Raw genomic sequence first — 22,652 nt, forward strand, 5'->3', positions numbered from 1 at the left:
CAGAACTATAGGATTATCAGATTATCTTGCTCACTTTAGCTCACAAACTTTGGAAAAGGTGATAAAGAAAAGTCATATGCACATTAAAAACGATGCCAGTAATAACTACTAGTTGCAAAAAAAATTAAAGCCCCTAAAATCTCCATTAAAGGCAGCATAAAATCATCATCAGGTTGTGGCATTAAATGAAAATACAGAGAAAACAAGTTGCAAGTATAAGGTCTAATTTATATATTTTATCAGACAACTGTTAATATATACAATCCTTCATAAAAATGAGCAAACTAATAAAGCAGTGGAGTTAACAAAAAAATATCCCCCACCTATAACATTACAGCGAAACTGGTTAGAAACACAAAAACTTTGTTCGTTTGAGGCTTTAATGAGTCCCGTTAGTTTGATATATACCTTATATATGTTCACGCAAATTTGTATTCTGCAAAGCCTGGGAAGACAAACTTATAGTATCCATCTAAAAAAAAAAATCTGACTACCCTCTAAACTACCATAATCCAATCAGAAGTTGTGAGCTCCGCCCCTTTCTTGTGATTGGTTGTCTTAAAATCCCTGCAGATAAAGCTAACCAATCACAAGAATAAAAGGTCCATTCAGGAGAAAAGAAAAAAAAAACCTGAAAGGGTCTAGGCTGAATCAAAAGCCCCTTCACCTCCCCCTCCAAAAAATCCCCTTCCCACATCCATTGTATGACCACCTACAAAATCGCTGTCTCTATACCCGTGTATTTAATTCTGCTACATTTGCCCTGTCTTCAATAAAACTGGCTGGTAAACAAAGTACTTCTTTTATCTTTATTTTTAGGAGAAAAAAAAAATGTATAAAAAAAATGCAACCTCTTATTGCCCCCTGAAAAAAAAAAAAAAATAATATTATGGAAATCAGTCCCATGTAAGGCATGCCCATGTGAAAGAAACACTAAAAAAATCATGCAAAAAAAAACACCCAAAAAATGGAAGCCATTGATGTATCAGTTTTATATAGGAAGAACGTCCCTTAGGATATTGCAACATTCGGCTTAAGACCAGATTGCGGCATTTTAAGGGAATCATTATGGGCCTCAAGTGTCAAAATAGACTTTTTTTTTTACAAAATCTATCAATTCGTAACCAGACTCTTCGCCATGGAAAAAAAAACTAATTTTGATACATGAGGTCCAATAGAAATTGGACACCCGAGAATTATCTCCAGTTTTCGGCAAAGGTCAACAAAGACAACCAAGTTTCTTGAAGGAAAAGTTCCAATTTATTCCAAACCAGAAGTTCTGCAGAAGGAAGGAAAATAATGAATCTGTCTTTGTGCGTAGTAGACAAGTCCGATGGTTCCTTCATGCGTTCCGAGTACGTGGAAGCCAGGAATCAGTGGGGTCGGGTCATGCTGAATATCGGATTGTTCCCAGATATAAGTGTCCTCTAAGTATCTCTGCATACGTGGCTGAGATATGAGTTTTAGAAAATAGCATCATCACTTTTTCTTTTTTTCGGATTTCTCCTCGTCATCCCAATTGAAAAACAAGAGGGGGAACATTCCCAAAATGCAGCCAATGGCAACTCCTATTGCTTTTCCCTAAAAAGGTAGGAAAACAAAAAGATTACTTAAAAGTCAATAATATGCTTAAAATAAAACTAACTTAAAATGACTAAAATGCAGGTCAAAAGGCACAGGAGAGGCTGCAGACTGTGCCCTGTGCAGCCGCACGCGCGTCACGGGCATTGTGTGAACTTCAGCTTACAGCAGGTGGAAACAACAGGATAAATTAAAGGGTTATTAACAGGATCAAAAGTTATCCTTTATTAACCTCAGAGCTGCATTCTGAATTCTGCTCAAAGTTAGATACAAAATGGAAGAGGCTTAAAGGAGAAAGGAGGATCTCATACAAGAACGTCAACCCACAAATAAAAAAAATAAAAAATTATGACCACCAGAATGAAAAAAGAAAAAGATCCAAACATTTATGGCTGGTAATTTCAAAATTACATTTCTCACAACGTAACAATACAGACCATGTGGTAGAGAAATGTTAGGTTCTTGCAGACTGAGAACAGAAAAATCAGCAGAATTATGAACACAGCTCTGGGATAAGGACATGATGAGAGTACAGTACAATTCACAATTTTCAGGCAAATATCTGCAGGGGAAAAATGCAAAAAATAACCTTCTAAAATGAGGAGGAATGTAGGGTTATTTTGTAGTCTGTGACCCTGGAAAAACACAGGTTTGTATTCTAGCTGTATACATAGAACGATAGGAGATAGATTAAAAAAAAACAAAAACATTTTTTTTCCCCAAACTTTGTATTGGGACAAAAAAAAAAAAAATTGATTGCAAAGGTGGAGATATCCTTTAAAATGACCAATTTGCATAAAATGGGTATACGCAGATGCCGTTAGGTAAAGTAGGGGGCTCTCGGGGCTCCCGCCCAGCAGTGATCATCCAGCCGGCTGTCACACACAGAAGGACTCCCCATAAAGAAGGCAGAAATGGTTTATTACCATCTCTGCCTTCTCAATCGCTGTGTACAGAGTGCAAAACAAGCACTATGCATACAATAAGAAAGTGTTGAACATGCTTTTTCCCCAGATCCAGCGATCATGTGAACATTCGGCGTATGGAGGAAGCTGGAGTTACCGGTCCTAGGCGAACCAATCAGCTCTGCTATGCAGCTTGGATGCGGCATTTCCACTGTAACTTGGGTGAATATTCCAGCCCCAATTACAGGGGAAATCAAGTAAAATAGATTATCTATATATTTTAATATATATTGAAATGTTCCCCCAATGTTGTATTTTACGACCTTAAAAGGGGACGCAATATCTGAAATAAAAGAATAATGAATAAATAAAAAAGCAGAAAAAAAAGCAGCTGTCAATCCAAATGGGCTGCTACTAGCCCCACCACCGACTGACAAAGAAAAAAAAAAGTATGACAATAAAAGAAAAACAGGCCCCATGTATCATTTAAAAAAGATGGAAAAATTATTTGAATATCCAAACGAGTAAAAATTTGACAGCTGCTAAAATCGTATGTACGAAAAAAATAAAATAAAATGTGCGAGCAGAGGTAAATGGCCTGGTCTTGAACTGGTTAATGTTAGGACAACTAAGTTTATTAAACTTTAAAACTTTTTTGAACTCAGTAAAAGTAGCAGACAACTCCTTTAACAGTAACCAGTGGACCTACTGTTAATTTCAGTGGACAGAAGTTACATGGCTGCAGCCAGTCGGCTGCCGCTGAACGCCCGGCGCCGGTTCTTCTGTAAGCACATAGGCTGGGTTTACTTAGCAGCGCATTATAAACACGTTCACATCGCAACACTTTGTCCTGAAGTCCCAAAGACGAACATGAGAGATTCAGCAGGAGGGGATCCCAGGGCCATAAATTATGTATCCTCCGGAGAAGGACGACAACCAAGGAAAAGGCTCCTGCTCATCACAACACTTCTGTATGCACCATAATATCATCATACTGGTATAATGGGACAGACTGGACCATATTACAGGAATATAGTATATGCTAGGACACTTTAAAGGGGTTTTACCATCTTCTGGAATACAGCAATAGCTTAAAGGTAAGTATCCGTCCCACCTCTCTAACCATTTACCATCTGACATTACCAAAAAAGAAAAGTTTACAGAAGGTCAAATCTATTCTTTGATAAAAAATACAATTATATTGATACATATTTTTAAAAAACCACAGTGAAAAAGTATATAAAAGAATGTGAGACACAATACACCTAAGGCACGGAGGGGTGTGTGTACCCGGATACACTGTAGTACAATGTAAAAATGGATACAAGTAATGAGTAAATTCTAAGCAGACATACATAAGAGTACAGCACACTTACTTCAATTATTGCTCCGTGACACACCACACCCGACGCGCGTTTCGCACTGAAATGCTTCGTTCATTTACCATCTGATGTAGAAGTCGCTTTACCAAAATAGGGGTTAGCAGGCCCAAATAAATGGGGGTCCCAGATGTGTGACCCCACCCTATCTGATGTCTATAGCATATACTGTCTAAAATGGGGAAGTTTGTTTAATGACCAGACCTGAAAGCCTTATTTTATTTTTCTACACTACATTGCAGCAACCATTACTTTTTTTTTCACTAACGTGAATGTAACAGGGTTTTTTGTTTTATGCAAGAGAAATTGTATTATTTTTGTGGAGCTGTTCTAGTGTTCATGAAAATAACTTTAATTTATATAGTTATTTTTATGACACAAATGAAGAAGAAAGCTATTTTTTTGGTAAATCAAACTTACCTTTTTTTTGGGGGGGTGGGGGCCGTGGATGTTATATGTTTATTATTTTTTAAATGTATTATTTTTTTTTGTCCAAAATGTTTTTTTTTTATATATGTTTTAATATATGCACATTTTTTAACATTTTTTTTTTTTTTTTTTTTACAGAATTTGTCGCTCAAAAGATCAGAAAAGATCTCTGGAGAACATTTTTTTTTATGGTAGGTCACATTTTTTCCACTGTTACTGGGGCATCCTCAGGAGCTTCAGTTACAGGGGAAAACATTAGCACAAGTCACTGGTAGAGCTGCACCGAGTCTGCCAGGATCCTGGCAGGCAGAAGGTGATCCTAGAATTGTCAGATCCAATAAAGCATCCACCATACATCAATTCAGACTGTCTAAAATGAAAGGCCCCCCATGTGTCTTATGCAACAAGATAGGTGATGTAAGACATTGACAGAACCCTCGATTTTAAATGGTTCTAGAAAAATCTGATTAATAATGATGTTAGAGCTGTGTTATGTTTACTTCCCCATCTGTGCCACCCCAAATTGTTTATTAAGCAAATTTCTTCTTGAGGCATCACATAGGCGAGATATGGACAGAATACATAAAGCAAAAACTACATAGTTATGATTGCTCTAAACTGTGATCAAGAAGCTGGAAAATCAGAAATGCAGGTCAAAGGCACAGGAGAGGCGGCAGACTGTGCCCTGTGCAGGCGCACGCGCGTCGCAGGCATTGTGTAAGCTTCAGCTTACTGCAGGTGAAAATAACATGATTAAAGTGTTATTCCTAGAATCAAAAGTGATCCTTTATTCACAGAAGAGAATCACTTACTGATCGCTTGGGGTCCGAGCACTAAGATCAGGTCTTGGAGGTGTTGGAGAAAGCCTAGTGCAGTGCTGAGCTATTTCCGCCAATCCCATAGACAATGAACAGAGTGGTACTCAAGTATGCACATCGCCAATAAATAGGGAATACGTTTTGATTTTGGGAATAACCCTTTAACGGGAATCTGTCAGCAGGTTTTTGCCAATTTATCTGAGAGCAGCATGATGTAGGGGCAGAGACCCTGATTCCAGTGATGTGTCACTTGCTAAGCAGCTTGTTGTAGTTTCAATACAATCAGTGTTTTGTCAGCAGGAAATTATCACTGCAGGACAAGGTGTCTCGTGCCAGGCTGTCCAGCTAATGTGTAACCCCACCCCCACCACTGATTGGCAGCTTGCTAACAGTGTACACAGGAAGCGTCCAATCAGTGGAGGGGGCGGGGTTACACACAGCTCAACAATAACCCTAAATCTGCAGCAGAGAAAACAGGGATTCTATGAAAACTGCAGCAAGCAGCCCAGTAAGTGATACATCGCTGGAATCAGGGTCTCTGTCCTTACACCATGCTACTCTCAGATTACATAGCTAAAACCTGACTGCAGATTAAGAGAACGCAATATTTGCAGGGAGCTGGAAACCATAACAACTGTAAAAATGATTATGAAAATTATAAGGATCAATTTTGTGTTGCAACAAGTGGGAGTACACCTTTAATCACAAATATAATATATATATATATATATACACACACATATAAATAATATATACATACATATGACAGGCACTATACAGGAAGATAAAGGAGGTGGAACATTGGAAGTTACGTACCATGTGAGCACTAACACGTGTCTGCCACATATCGGCTTGTTTGGGTGATAAATCTGGAATCGGTAAACCCAACCGTGAAGATATTGCTTCCACGTAACCCGCCAGCCTATGGGAAACATGAGTGTTAAATCTCAAACATAAAATCTTTAATATATTTTATATTACATACAGCGGAATAATATGCAATATGACGAACAATGACCAATCGAATGAAACTCCAAAAAAAAGTTGATGTTATAATTAGCGTTGAGACCTTTCAGAAAGTCATATTTTCACAATTCTTATGTTCCCCATTTTGATTTCACAGAAAGGGGCTTTATGTTAAACATATTTAAAATATATTAGGTGGTTTTTGAAACTGAACATCTTAATAAACCGACAGTTCCTGTTCTGTCACTTCATTATCGTCACAGAAAGGATTATAATCACTGATATCATCTCTATATACAGTAGATAACACATGAAGTGATATCACAGCTCACCTCCTCCTCCTCCTGTACAATGACTAATAACTATATACAGTAGATAACACAGGATCCACCATTCACAATAGGTGATGTCACAGCTCACCGCCTCCTCCTCCTGAACAGTGTCTGATAACACCACTATATACAGTAGATAACACAGGATCCACCATTCACAATAGGTGATGTCACAGCTCACCTCCTCCTCCTGTACAATGACTGATAGCACCTCTATATACAGTAGATAACACAGGATACACCATTCACAATAGGAGATGTCACAGCTCACCTCCTCCTCTTCCTGTACAATGACCTCTGCATAGATCACAGGGTATGCCCACAACACTCTCCCATAGAAGTCAGTGAGTCAGGTTCAAAGTGACAGGGGTCACAGACAGCAGAATTATAAATGCTGCCCCTGTTCCAGATTTTCGCATTTGGACCAACAAGCTTCGAGTTAGGCCTCTGGCTGAAGTTAGCCTCCTCTGGCTGAAGTTAGCCTCCTCTGGCTGAAGTTAGCCTCCTCTGGCACATCTCTGGCTTAGGTAGCCAAATACAGATTGCCCCTCTTTCTTCTATATTATAATGCCCAAACACACTAGATATTAATTGATGGGTTACATTGGTAAAGGATCACTTTTTAATTTGTTGGAATGTGTTCTGAATCCCATCTAATGGTAGATATTAGAAGGATTGGGCATGTTGGAGCTCAACATGTCCAATCCTGATTTTCCTCAGGCGATAAGTCACCACCAGAGAAGTCTTTCAGGTATAGCTTGCAAAAGGGGCCATGTTTAGGTTCCAAAAATTCCAGTTTTCCCATAACAGAATTTTTAAAAATCTCCAAATTGGTGAAGTGAGAAGGTCACCACGAGAGATGGTGGGTTTACGGTTACCCTATTGGCTACAACACAATTAGATACAAGACAGAAAGTAACTGTAGATTCAGCGGAGTCTTAAGTAACTTACCCGAGACCGGCAAGATCTGACACCAGGTTTCCTAGAGCAGCAGCTGCACATAAAAAAATAAAATGATCACATGGGAAATAACACACATTTATACAATTCAACAAATCGTCCCAGTGACACTCTTTATGGTCATTGTATGAATTGCATCCTGCATTTTTCTCCTGATTTCCTCTCTGCAGGGTCAACTTTTAATTTTCAGTTTTCTCTGAGCTACTGGGTGGAGACAAGCTGTTATGATGTCTCTCATACACCGCACACGCAGACACAAGGGATTCCTGTTCTCCTGCCACAATGTAGCACATGTTTAGCAGCATAGAGAAGAATATAGAGCAGCATTGAGCAGTTTAGATGTGAATCCAGCACAGAGGAGAAACACTTACTAGAAAGCAGTACCCTACCCTTGATTAGAGCCACTGAGCTCACTGATAGAGCTGCTGAGCTCAAGACAGCCAAAGGACCTTATAGGAAAAATGTTTCTGAATGAATTCAAAGGGTTTGTAGCCTATCTAGTGATTGTGGTGAGCTCCCTCTAGTGGTTGCTGCCGGCCATCAAAATGTTAAGTCTAGGCAGGAGATCTGGAACTTTAGTCTGTTCACTATAAATGTGTATATTAAGAAAATAATTACTACCAAAGTTTGGGGATCCTTTATTTTTCCTTTTGAAACAGCCCACTATAAGCAATTAGAGAGTCGGGAGGACCCGGCCCATCCTAGCATTGCATGGTCGGCCATTTATCTGAACGGTCGGCATGTAACACTACATGTCCCCTCTTCTGGGAATGTAATAAGCCCCCTATTCTCAGGATATTATCTTATTATATCCTGTCCTACACGATCTTGTAAAATGTCATCGTAGCATTTTATCGACCCAGAAACTGCAGTTACCCGAGAGCCATAGACGAGAGCAAATCATGACTCATTTATAACCCCATCCAGCGCTCTCGCTGCCCGGCGTTCCCCCGGGGTGTCAGCGCAGGAAGTCATTATCAACCTGAAAAAAAAAAAGATGCCACCCCTCACCTATCCAGAAATAGCTGCGCTTTATAATAAAAGCCCCTGAGCTTAGCACCGAGCGGTCACACAAATCTACAGAGCGAGAGAACTCGATGAATTCTGGGTCAAGCTGGATGTAACGACAGGAGGTGTAACAGAGTAACCTGCAGATGCAACCATGTCCGGATACTCCACCTAATGGTCGATTCTAGCAGAAAATCATAGAAGAGACAGATTTATCTGGAACAGTCGGTGATTTTACCGCCTCCCTCGGGTCCAATACTTCTCAGAGCTGAACGTTTGGCGTTCTAAGCAATCTTTAGAACAAAATTTCTAAAATTTTCAGATTCTGGCAAAATTTTAGGATTCAACTTCAGTTGATGTCGTTTTGCTATGAGGGTTGGGAAAGAGTTTAGGGGGAAAAAAAAAAAAAAAAAAAGTGATATCTGCTGTAAATCCGCCGCCCTGGAACTTCTTACCTGCCATTGTGGAAATTCCTAAAAGAGCTCCAATATGGAATTCTATCTGTGTTCCCTGCAAGAGAAATATAAAACATATAATTAGCTAAACAGTCAAACTACAACGTTAAAAAAAACAGGAATCGGCGTGGAGTAGTATCTACAGAGAGGAAAGTACATGACGCTGAATTCCACAGTCTGACAGAAGAACCAGAGCGATGGAGGGGAGGTTTAAGGCAACACTCACATGTGCAAAATGATAATTATCAAATTATATTTTATTTTTGTTTTTAGAGATTGATTAAAGGAAACGCCTATAGATGGCGCTAGAAACACAAATGTCTTCCTTTAAAGAGGTTCTGCAGCGCTACATGATGTTTTAAAACAAAGCTTTTGCAGTTTTCAATTATTATAAATATTTACAAATCCTTTATTTGTACCTTGATATTTACACAGAAACCATAAACAAGTTGCGGTTGACGGATCCGTTATTCTCACTGATCCAATAATCCACGCTGAGATCAGTTACTCCTATTAGCTGTTCATGTATTAACCAGTTCAAGACCCTCATCCCATTTGACCTCATTCACGATCAGGCACATTTTCATTTAATTTTTTTTTTTTATACATGCGGCAATTCTTTTTTTGTTTGCTTATTGAAATTTTTTATTTTTTTTTTGAAACATGAGGACATTTTTATGTTCATTTTTTGTTGATATCAGTATGTAGAGGAAACCTGTGTCTGTTTATCTTTTTTTTTTAATTACTAAAATATATTTTAAATTGTGTTTCAATTTCTGTAAGAATTAATTTTATTTTTTCAAACTTTTTTTTTTTTTTTTTGGTGGGACATGAGACTAGAAAATGCAGGTTATTCATATTGGCTTTCTTCTGTTTTATTTTGCGCTATTTTTTTCTGTTGTTTCTTACTTTTTATTTATCTCATACACTGTGCCCCCCCAAAAAGGACAAAATAAAAAATACAAAAATACATCTTTATTGCATAACAGAGATGATCTGCTTCTGGCAGTAGACGCCCGGCGATCATATGATCTCTAGAACAGTAAGAGGCGGTGTTATTGCTTCCTAATCGGTCAGCACTGTGTATACAGCAACCAAGAAGGCAGAACTGGTAATAAACCATCTCTGCCTTCTGTCTGTCTCTGACACATGGCTTCCAGATCTTGCAACAGCACAATCACGGCTTCTAAAGCATCCATGTAAAGTCATATGTGGAGTTGATGTTTGGCGATCCACAATCAATTAGTTAATGAATTCAAATCAGTGCTGAGGATTTTTAGAGTAAAATGGGCTGCTTGTTGATTGTTTCCAAGTTATGATTTTTTTTTTTTCATCTTCTAGAAACAAAGGAAAAAAGAAAAACCTTTAACAAAAACTCTAGATAGGCTGGAAATACTATATGGAGAGGGACTTAATAGTACAATGAAGGATTTTGGCGTCCTCTGTACTCCGGTACAATGGATTTGAGATTGGTGCAGGTTCTCTCAGCTCTGTGGCTCAGACTGTCTGATGTCTGGAGCACATGGACATCTCCCAATACTTCCTTTTGCGTGGTGCTTCGCCAGCTCGGCTGAACAGGATTATTAAAAAAGGAAAGTTTGGATTTAATTGCTATAGAAAGAAAAATTCTCACAATCTCAGCTTCCTGCACCTCTGTGTCCCAGAAACCATGAAGCCTCACCCCGGGACAACAGCAAGCAGAGATCTTGAAACGCGTGGCAACAATATAAGTGTATTGGGAGATTACCGTATATAATTTCCGAGGTATAAAAATCACTACATTTTATTTTATGAAAACACAATGTCTCTTTAACAACCGAACAGACAAGGATTCATATTTACAGGGGTTGGGGGATTTATTTAACCATTTACTAGCAGGAGGAGACAGGGATATTCAGTAAAGGGATTAACATCTGGTGTCAGGAGGCTGCTGGTAAACACTGCACACGGTTATACAAAGAGACACAGACACTGCAGATATAATTGATGGGTAGAGCAGTATAATAACCGCCCTCAGGGGCTGCCTCCTGTGCCGTAATACTGAGCTTCGTAAAAACTTTAAATACCCAAGTCCACCCTGCTGCCACGGATACCAAGACAATGCTGGCAAACTTCCAAAAAGCTAGCATGTAGAGAGAGTGTGTGTATATATCATTATTATTTATTTATATAGGGCCATTGATTCCATGGTGCCGTACATGAGAAGGGGTTACACACCAAATACAGAAATCACTTACAGTAAACGAACTAACAATGATAGACCGGTACAAAGGGAAGACGACCCTGCCCTTGTGGGCTTACATTCTACATATATATGTGTAAATAATCTCCACTAATTTTATAATACACAGACATTCTATGGAAAGGGGAGGAGCTAGAGGAATACACAGACATTCTATAGAGAGGGGAGGAGCTAGAGGAATACACAGACATTCTATAGAGAGGGGAGGAGCTAGAGGAATACACAGACATTCTAGAGAGGGGAGGAGCTAGCGGAATACACAGACATTCTACAGAGAGAGGAGGAGCCAGAGGAATACACACGGACATTCTACGGAGAGGGGAGGAGCCAGAGGAATACACGGACATTCTATGGAGAAGGGGAGGAGCTAGAGGAATCAACATACATTCTATAGAGAGAGGAGGAGCTAGAGGAATACACGGACATTCTACGGAGAGGGGAGGAGCCAGAAGAATACATGGACATTCTATGGAAAGGGGAGGAGCTAGAGGAATCGACATACATTCTATAGAGAGAGGAGGAGCTAGAGGAATACACGGACATTCTACGGAGAGGGGAGGAGCCAGAAGAATACATGGACATTCTACGGAGAGGGGAGGAGCTAGAGGAATACACGGACATTCTACGGAGAGGGGAGGAGCCAGAAGAATACATGGACATTCTATGGAGAGGGGAGGAGCCAGAAGAATACATGGACATTCTATGGAGAGGGGAGGAGCCAGAAGAATACATGGACATTCTATAGAGAGGGGAGGAGCCAAAAGAATACATGGACATTCTACGGAGATGGGAGGAGCCAGAAGAATACATGGACATTCTACGGAGAGGGGAGAAGCCAGAGGAATACACTGACATTCTATAGAGAGAGGAGGAGCCAGAGGAATACATGGACATTCTACAGAGAGAGGAGGAGCCAGAGGAATACATGGACATTCTATAGAGAGAGGAGGAGCCAGAGGAATACACGGACATTCTATAGAGAGAGGAGGAGCCAGAGGAATACATGGACATTCTACAGAGAGAGGAGGAGCCAGAGGAATACACGGACATTCTACGGAGAGGGGAGGAACCAAAGGAATACACGGACATTCTACAGAGAGGGGAGGAGCCAAAAAAATACACGGACATTCTACAGAGAGGGGAGGAGCCAAAAAATACACGGACATTCTACAGAGAGGGGAGGAGCTAGAGGAATACACGGACATTCTATGGAGAGGGGAGGAGTTAGAGGAATACACGTATATTCTATAGAGAGGGGAGGAGCTAGAGGAATACACGGACATTCTACGGAGAGGGGTGGAGCCAAAGGAATACACGGACATTCTACGGAGAGGGGAGGAGCCAAAGGAATACACGGACATTCTACAGAGAGTGGAGGAGCTAGAGGAATACACTGACATTCTATGGAGAGGGGAGGAGCCAGAGGAATACACTGACATTCTACGGAGAGGGGAGGAGCCAGGGGAATACACTGACATTCTATAGAGAGAGGAGGAGCCAGAGGAATACACTGACATTCTACGGAGAGGGGCGGAGCCAAAGGAATACACGGACATTCTACGGAGAGGGGCGGAGCCAAAGGAATACACGGACATTCTACAGAGAGGGGAGGAGCCAAAAAATACACGGACATTCTACAGAGAGGGGAGGAGCTAGAGGAATACACGGACAATCTATGGAGAGGGGAGGAGCTAGAGGAATACACGTATATTCTATAGAGAGGGGAGGAGCTAGAGGAATACACGTATATTCTATAGAGAGGGGAGGAGCTAGAGGAATACACGGACATTCCGCTGCATGTTCTACTGAAATGACAGTTACAGTTTAAATTCTTACTGCTAATAATGCTAAAAACGTTACTATTGGTTCAGAATTCACATCAGTGTTAAGTGGCTGCCGGACGAGAGCCCTGTGAATCGCTTCCTACCTGCCAAGATCCTCTATTGATTATCTGGTTTGGCAGCACATCGTCACTGCGGCGTGATGCACATCAGGCAGGGAATGCCGGCAGCCACTGTACATGGATGTGGATGTTGGATCAGGGTGCTGCGAATTGATTCACTCATCTCCAATTACTTCTACTACTTGGAAAATGTAGTAAAAATGTAAACAAACCAAAAAAACAAAAAAAAAAAACAGCAAATCCCAACATATTAACATGTTTTATTAAGAACAAAAAAAATTAAACCAAAAGCAAAAAAACAAGGATTCTGTAAAATAAAATCTATAAAAAATTATTTAAAAGATAAAGTAAACAGAGTCTAGGGCCCAGATTCATCAAGAGAGGTGTTTTTTACGCCTGTATTGATCCCATGTGCGCCAAATTCTCCATAAGGGGCCTATACACCTGTGTGTATAGGCCACTTATGGAGACAAATGTAAGTTTATTCTGGGAAATCCCTTTACTTTCACTGCTCTGCATGATTAATGGGTTGTTCAACACATTGAAAAACATAGTTGGACCCCCACTGAGCCCAGAATGGGGGCTGATCATGCGCCACCGCTGAACTCTCTCTCTAAAAGTATGCCAAGGAAAGCCAAGCTGTCGGGAATAATCCTAAGGGTGTGTGCACATGTCATCTTATAGACGCTGGCGTACCCGCTGAGCTGGTGAAGCAGAAGACACTTCAGGAAAACTCAGTCTGTGTTGTTCCAAGCGTCGTCTTTGGCGTTTGTTAATTTTTGTGGCTTTTTTATATTTATAGGGGCCGAGTGCTGAGGAGCAGAGGGCAGAAAAATCACCACTGCTCTGCCGACCCCCTAACGGCAGAGTCCAGACCTCCTCTGGTATAACATCAGCACAAACACTGCGCCCCCGCGGCGGGCTTCATGGCCGAGCAGCTGCATGTAGCCGTACATCACCAAGCACAATGCCGAGCGTCGGATGGAGTGGTGTAAAGCCGCCACCACTGGACTCTGGAGTAAACGTGTTCTGTACAGGGACAGATCGCACTTCTCTATCTGGCGTGGAAGGGATATTGCTGTAGGCAAGGTATTTAGGGTTTGGCCTCACTTCATGGCAGCACAAAACTAGATGAGCGAGCAGGAAGGATCTGCGGCTTTATCCCCGACACACCAACATCTATGAAAAGACATATGTATCATCTATCAGAGGATTCGCCAGGGCCATTCACGTGTGGCATGTCCTAGCGAGGCCTCCTTGGAGTCTGACCTTCCAGGAGAGAAAGTCAATTGTGTTACTAAAAAAAGGATGGAAGAAGTAGCGGCGTGACGGACACTCTCCGCGCTGCGCACAGCTGTTAAGGAGCCAAATGGAGAAAGTCACAAACACATTGCTCCCTGACAACTTATCAACAGGACAAGTTTATGGAGATTCCCACAGGACCAGATCAGTGTGGTAAGAGCACAAATTATCTCCACGTGGAATCCTGCTCACAACATGGAACTAAACAGCGACTCTCACATCTGTGCTGTGAGGGGAAACTTTACATTGTGATCACCAGTTTACAACTTTTTTTTCTCTCCTCCTAAAGCGGAGGAGAGAAACTTTAGATGCAAAAAAAAAAAAAAAAAAGCAATTCTGGCAATTTTGATTTTTTTTTTCCTTTTTTTACCATACGGCTTACATAATTTTGTATTTTAATAGATCTGACCACTACAGACATGATGAATACACCTTGCTTTCTCTATTTCTTTATTTTTCAAATTGGGAACATGAGGGTTATTCAAACTTGTTAAAATGTTTTCAATTATTTTAAAAAAGAAAAAAAGTTTTTGAAAAGAAATTCTCTATTTTTCAGTCCTCTTCTTGGACTTGAACCTGCTTGTTCTATATATTATAATATCATGTTATTGCAGTATAGAATAAAAATCATGATCTCCTATAAGACACCAAGATGGCAGAAATGGGTGTGGGGGTCTTCATTAGGCCCCCCAGCTGATACGGAAACCCACCCGTTCCAAAGGATTGCTTCAGAGATTGAAGATTGACTGAAGGATTTTAGTGGTTAAACAGCAGCGATCAGAGACCTCTCCTGTCACTGCTGTTAGAAGTAGGTGCTGGCTGTATAACACAGCCGACACCGATCCTATATGGAGAGATTTCGGCTCAGAGGCCACTCTATGATGTAATAATACTTTATGGAGTGTGAAGGGGTTAATACACATATTGGGAATTGTTTTTCTTATGAAATTCTCAATAAGTTTGATGTGTCACATGACCCTCTTTCCATTGAAAAAAATAAAGTTGGACCCAAAATGGCCGCCATGGTCACCACCCATCTGGAAAAGCTTTCCCCCTCCCATATACTAATGTGCCACAAACAGGAAGTTGATATCACCAACCATTCCCATTTAATTTAGGTGTATCCATATAAATGGCCCACCCTGTATATCAGTTCTTCAACACAAAAAGTGAAACGCATATTATATAGAGTCTTACAAACAGAGTGATCTATTTCAAGTGTTTATATGTCTGTTAATGTTGATGATTATGACTTACAGCCAATGAAATCACAAAAGTAAATTAGAATTATTAACAAAAACACAAAGGCTTCCTACGCGTTTAAAAAGTCTGTTTCAGTAGGCTTCACAATCATAGGGAAGACTGCTGACTTGACAGATGTCCAGAAGGCAGTCATTGACACACTCCACAAGGAGGGTAAGCCACAAAAGGTCATTGCTAAAGAAACTGGCTGTTCACAGAGTGCTGTATCCAAGCATATTAATGGAAAGTTGAGTGTAAGGAAAAAGTGTGGTAGAAAAAGGTACACAAGCAACCAGGATAACCGCAGCCTTGAAAGGATTGTTATTAAAAGGTCGTTCAAAAATTTGGGGGATATTCACAAGGGGTGGACTGCTGCTGGAGTCATTGCTTCAAGAGCCACCACACACAGACGTATCCAGGACATGGGCTACAAGTGTCACATTCCTTGTGTCAAGCCACTCATGACCAATAGAGAACGCCAGAAGCGTCTTACCTGGGCCAAGGAGAAAAAGATCTGGACTGTTCTCAGTGGTCCAAGGTGTTGTTTTCAGATGAAAGTAAATTTTGCATTTCATTTGGAAATCAAGGTCCCAGAGTCTGGAGGAAGAGTGGAGAGGCCACAATCCAAGCTGCTGGAGGTCTAGTGTGAAGTCTCCACAATCAGTGATGGTTTGGGGGGCCATGTCATCTGCTGGTGGAGGTCCACTGTGTTTTATCAAGACCAAAGTCAGTGCAGCCGTCTACCAGGACATTTTAGATCTCTTCATGCTTCCCTCTGCCGACAAGCTTTTTGGAGATGGAAATGTCATTCTGCAGCAGGACTTGGCCCCTGTCCACACGGCCAAAAGTACCAATACCTGGTTTACACACAACAGTATCACTGTGCTTGATTGACAGCAAACTCGCCTGACCTTAACCCCATAGAGAATCTATTATAGAGAATCTATGGGGTATTGTCAAGAGGAAGATGAGAGAAACCAGACCCAACAATGCAGACGAGCTGAAGGCTGCTATCAAAGCCACCTGGGCTTCCATAACACCTCAGCAGCGCCACAGGCTGATCGCCTCCATGCCACATTGCCGCATTGATGCAGTAATTGATGCAAAAGGAGCCCGACCAAGTATTGAGTGCATTTACTGAACAGACATTTCAGCAGGACATTTCGGATTTTAAAAACATTTTTCAAGCTGCTGTTATAAAGTATTCTAATTTACTGAGATAATGACGTTTGTGTTTTCATTGGCTGTAAGCCATAATCATCAACATTAACAGAAATAAACTCTGGAAATAGATCCCTCTGTGTGTAATGACTCTATATAATAGATCCCTCTGTGTGTAATGACTCTATATAATAGATCCCTCTGTGTGTAATGCCTCTATATAATAGATCCCTCTGTGTGTAATGACTCTATATAATAGATCCCTCTGTGTGTAATGACTCTATATAATAGATCCCTCTGTGTGTAATCACTCTATATAATAGATCCCTCTGTGTGTAATGACTCTATATAATAGATCCCTCTGTGTGTAATGGCTCTATATAATAGATCCCTCTGTGTGTAATGACTCTATATAATAGATCCCTCTGTGTGTAATCACTCTATATAATAGATCCCTCTGTGTGTAATGACTCTATATAATAGATCCCTCTGTGTGTAATGGCTCTATATAATAGATCCCTCTGTGTGTAATGGCTCTATATAATAGATCCCTCTGTGTGTAATGACTCTATATAATAGATCCCTCTGTGTGTAATGACTCTATAATAGATCCCTCTGTGTGTAATGACTCTATATAATAGATCCCTCTGTGTGTAATGACTCTATATAATAGATCCCTCTGTGTGTAATGACTCTATATAATAGATCCCTCTGTGTGTAATGACTCTATATAATAGATCCTTCTGTGTGTAATGACTCTATATAATAGATCCCTCTGTGTGTAATCACTCTATATAATAGATCCCTCTGTGTGTAATCACTCTATATAATAGATCCCTCTGTGTGTAATGACTCTATATAATAGAGCCCTCTGTGTGTAATGGCTCTATATAATAGATCCCTCTGTGTGTAATGACTCTATATAATAGATCCCTCTGTGTGTAATGACTCTATATAATAGATCCCTCTGTGTGTAATGACTCCATATAATAGATCCCTCTGTGTGTAATGACTCTATATAATAGATCCCTCTGTGTGTAATGACTCTATATAATAGATCCCTCTGTGTGTAATGACTCCATATAATATAGGAGTTTCACTTTTTGTATTGAAGAACTGAAATAAAATTAACTTTTTGATGATATTCTAATTTTGTGAGAGGCACACATATTATATATATATATATTCACTCCTACTGAATGTGTATTCTGAATTCTGGCATCTTGGCCTGTGGGTCGCTGTAAAATATTCTGCGGCTCTATACTATAAATAAACTGTAATAAATCTGCAAGACAGACGCAGAATTGCTTTGGCAGAGAACAGCGCACAGGCGGCCATCAGACGGTGCGGGCGAATGCTACCTGCCAGGTAGTGGTGCATGCAGACTACTATATTAACATAATAATTATATCCCTGCGGGAAAAAAAAAAAAAAAAAAAAAAAAAAAAAAAAAAAAATCGGCATTTTTCTGAAATCTCACACATGTTGCTTATTTTTTCCTCGCAGGTTTGAAGCACTTTCAGATCTGCAGGACGTCAATTCTTTGTGAAGAATTTTTCACCCATTCAAATGAATGGGGAAAAAAGAAAGGGAACTTTTTTATGCAGTGTTTTTCTTGTCACCTGGGGTTTTCTTTTTCTAAATATGCCGTATGGTTCCAGAGATGTGGGCCATTTTATTTAGTGGCCACTTTTTTATGGTCAAAAGGCAGGGAAAGTGGCTGATAGGATCCTCTGGGGCGTGTCTTTAGGCCGCTTTGCATAATTACTCTAAGCCACGCCCCCTAGGAAAGAGTAAAAAATTGGAACGCTGTTTAAACTAAAAACACAAAAAAAAATTCGGAATCGAATTTTTCATTTTTTTTTTCCCACAAAGTCTCAGCAGTTGGAACTTTTTCCCCCCGTTTTTTGAAGTACCTTACATGGGGTCATCCAAAACACAAAACAAGTCCTCACATGGCCATGTCAATGGAAAAACTGAAAACAAAAAAAAGAAAAATTGCCTGGTCCTGAAAGGTTCAAAACAGGTTTATCCAATGTTGCTAATTGGAAACCATCAGCAAGTCAATCATATCGGTGACTTTACAGAAGCAAATTTAAAGATCCATAAACAGCACTTTGTTGACAGTTTCCAGCACCTATAAATCCGTTCACTACGCTGAACAAAGTCAAACAACAAACTGAAAAAAAAAAAAATATATAAGTGAATAAAAGGAAAACATATTACAATTATTAATCAAAAAGGTGAAGATTCAGAAGAGAAAAAAAAAGTCCTTACCGCAGCGATCATAATAGCGTTATCCAAGAAGCCGAAGCCAATAAACGGTAGTGCGTTGTGGACGAAGACTGGAACACAAACAGGAAAAATCAGAATGGTAAGAAGAACAGGTAACACTAAAGCCTTACTATGGAATTAATGGCGGTACAGAATTAAAAAAACAAACAAACAAAAAAAACAGCCATGTTTTTCTAAGACAGCGCCACACATGACCAAAGGCCGCATCTGGTAGTGCAGGTTATGCCTATTGATGTCAATGGACCTAAGCTGTAATACCGCACACAACCTGTGGATAGGATTGGTGCTGTTTTTGGAAAGTAAAAAGAAAAAAGCAGCCTTGTACATACCGCCAAGAAATAGAAGATGGCCAAATCCACTTAAAAATGTTATACTGATATACAAGAAATCTAATCCCTATCATGGCTCCTGCACCCAGCTCTTCTAGGACCCTGCATGACGTGATCCCCATACAGGATTAAGGAAAAGCAGAATTACAACCCCTTATTACACAGTAATGCCAGTGGCCACATTGGTAGTCACCCAGCGTGAGGACAACTCCAGGACTTAGATTTACCAGGGACGGGGGTTTAGGTGAAGCCTTTAAAAAAATATTTTAAAAAAATTGTAACTTAATGACAAATGGCACCAGAATGAGAATGTAAATACAGTGACATTTCTGTCCGGTGACCTTTACAAAGTAAAAAGCCATAATTAAATAATAACATGTGGGAGCGGATCTGCAGCAAAGTCGCATTTATTTTCACATTTAAACGGATATTTAACCATGGATCTCCTAGAGTATTACAGTGATATCATAATATGAGGCAGCTCTCATCTGAGCACTCTGTCGGTAGGAGGTGAGCTGTGATATCACCTATTGCGAATGGTGGGTCCCCTGTGTTATCTACTGTATATAGAGGTGTTATCAGTCGCTGCACAGGAGGAGGAGGTGAGCTGTGATATCACCTATTGTGAATGGTGGATCCTGTGTTATCTACTTTATATAGAGATGTTATCAGTCATTGTACAGGAGGAGGAGGTGAGCTGTGACATCACCTATTGTGAATTGTGGATCCTGTGTTATCTACTGTATATAGAGGTGTTATCAATCATTGTACAGGAGGGGAGGAGGTGAGCTGTGATATCACCTATTGTGAATGGTGGATCTTGTGTTATCTACTGTATATAGAGGTGTTATCAGTCATTGTACAGGAGGAGGAGGAGGTGAGGTGTGACATCACCTATTGTGAATGGTGGATCCTGTGTTATCTACTTTATATAGAGATGTTATCAGTCATTGTACAGGAGGAGGAGGTGAGCTGTGACATCACCTATTGTGAATTGTGGATCCTGTGTTATCTACTGTATATAGAGGTGTTATCAATCATTGTACAGGAGGGGAGGAGGTGAGCTGTGATATCACCTATTGTGAATGGTGGATCCTGTGTTATCTACTGTATATAGAGGTGTTATCAGTCATTGTACAGGAGGAGGAGGAGGTGAGGTGTGACATCCCCTATTGTGAATGGTGGATCCTGTGTAATCTACTGTATATAGAGGTGTTATCAGACACTGTACAGGAGGAGGAGGAGAGCTGTGATATCACGTATAGTTGCCAGAGAGAACTACAAGATGTCAGGATTTTTATTAAATATAGATAGTGACTTGACAAATTAGAAAAAAAAATATTTTAAAACATAAAACCTTGTTTAGCGATGACACATTGCCTTTAACCCTGACATAATTATGTACACGCCTGGGATGTACGCCGCCCATTGTGCTCCCACCCATAACATAATATAATCCTATGGAAATCTTACCGTGCTTCAGCTGTTTGGAGGAAGGTGGGGCGGCTTCAAGTTGTTCTGGGAGACAATAAAATAAGATTTATTAAGAAACTGGTGCAGCAAATTGTATATTATAATATAGAGCGATCTGCTGGCAGGGCTGGCCCATTAATTACACTGCTGTCTGCCAGCGTGCTCCACCCGGCCCATGGGAAGCCGTCCCCTGGCTCAGCGCTGCCGGGTAATTATATGGACATCGCAGCCGAGGCTTCAGCTTATGACGAATCATCAGTGGAGAACTAAACTGGTAGAAATGGTTTGTGTATACGAAGAACGGGATGTGGGGATGTATCACACCGCCATATAGACCCACATACAGCCGCCATCAGAGCATCGTGCCACTTTCTCCTGACTTTTCAATCCTTTGAGGAGTTTTCCTCTTTTTAAAGAAATATTTGTGGACTAAGGATATTGATTACCTATAATGGTGGTGGGTTATCAATATTAGATCAGTGGGGATCGGACACCTGGATCACCCACCCAACAGCCTATAGCAGGTCCCGCAGGGGGCCAGAAGCACACACTGTATGGAGCCAGAGCAGCGCCGCTCCATCGCAAAGTAGTGGCCATTCCTGGGTACTGCAACACAGCTCCCATTGAAGTAAATAAAAGTTGAGAAGCAATGAGTGACAATGGCCACTATACGGATGGAGCTCAGGACACTGTTTCCAATGGCAAAAGGACCTGCTAACAGCTGATCCATGGGGGTACCAGGTGTCGGACCCCCACAATCTTATATTGATGACCTAAGGACAGGTCATCAATAGAAAAATTATTGACATTCCCTTTAAATTCAACTAAAACGATAAGAATATATTCATTTGGAGCAAGTACATGTCGTCTCTTCACCAGAATTTTTGGTAAAATTCTAAGGCAGAACTTTGCTCCTTTTTAACAAGGTTAATCGGCATGTCTCTACACGATATGGTTTGGGGAAAATCTACCCAGAAATAACTTACACGTCACTGGAGCTAAGCAAAAAGGTTCTTTGGACCCTTTGGTCAAAGCGGTAGTCTATAGCCCCAGACCAGGGCCACAGCGGTGATTTCCGCCACCACGATAACTGGGCCGACTAATCAGAAAAGGAGGGTAGCCAGGAGTAGGTTGGTTCCCAGAGCTCTGGTACGTGGCCATGAACTACCGGCATGGCAACTGAACCAGGGTCCTGCATATCCTTTTCTCAAGACAACAGATCACTTGTTGACACAGTATTGGAAACTGCCACAAATTAAAATATTAGCAAGTCCCAATGCACCTGACCTGATGGGGCTTTACATGCCCCCTCCTGACCTCATGGGGCTTTACATGCCCCCTCCTGACCTCATGGGGCTTTACATGCCCCCTCCTGACCTCATGGGGCTTTACATGCCCCCTCCTGACCTCATGGGGCTTTACATGCCCCCTCCTGACCTCATGGGGCTTTACATGCCCCCTCATGGGGCTTTACATGCCCCCTCATGGGGCTTTACATGCCCCCTCATGGGGCTTTACATGCCCCCTCCTGACCTCATGGGGCTTTACATGCAACCTCCTGACCTCATGGGGCTTTACATGCAACCTCCTGACCTCATGGGGCTTTACATGCCCCCTCCTGACCTCATGGGGCTTTACATGCCCCCTCCTGACCTCATGGGGCTTTACATGCCCCCTCCTGACCTCATGGGGCTTTACATGTCAGCAAAATGTTGATAGATTCCAAGCAGCAAGATTATTTAGTGCAGCTTTGGATGTGAGTAGAGCAGAACACAAGATGCTGTAAAGAAGTCTTTTTATGTTCTCACACCTCCGGTTCCTTTTAGCTGACTAATCAGATTCCCGGCACAGAGTCAGAATGTAAATGGCTCT

The 22,652-nt window shown here is 40.9% G+C and overlaps 1 protein-coding gene across 2 annotated transcripts in view; it reads right to left on the reverse strand.

The window, feature by feature from the left end:
- Positions 1-1,237: 1,237 nt before the first annotated feature.
- The window catches only part of TMEM65 (transmembrane protein 65), a 49,786-nt gene continuing 28,371 nt past the window's right edge, over positions 1,238-22,652 (reverse strand). For both annotated transcript variants that reach the window (XM_073679863.1, XM_073679862.1), the window contains 6 exons: positions 20,781-20,825; positions 18,961-19,028; positions 8,834-8,888; positions 7,362-7,404; positions 5,929-6,034; positions 1,238-1,581 (listed from right to left, as the gene is read on the reverse strand). In XM_073679863.1, coding sequence (XP_073535964.1) covers positions 1,480-1,581; positions 5,929-6,034; positions 7,362-7,404; positions 8,834-8,888; positions 18,961-19,028; positions 20,781-20,825 — 419 coding nt within the window. In that variant the 3' untranslated portion in view covers positions 1,238-1,479. The remainder of the gene's footprint in view (positions 1,582-5,928; positions 6,035-7,361; positions 7,405-8,833; positions 8,889-18,960; positions 19,029-20,780; positions 20,826-22,652) is intronic.

This window comes from Phyllobates terribilis, unplaced genomic scaffold (genome assembly GCF_046119375.1).
Source record: "Phyllobates terribilis strain yellow unplaced genomic scaffold, ASM4611937v1 Scaffold_4__5_contigs__length_816908805, whole genome shotgun sequence".
NCBI classification, from domain to species: Eukaryota; Metazoa; Chordata; class Amphibia; order Anura; family Dendrobatidae; genus Phyllobates; species Phyllobates terribilis.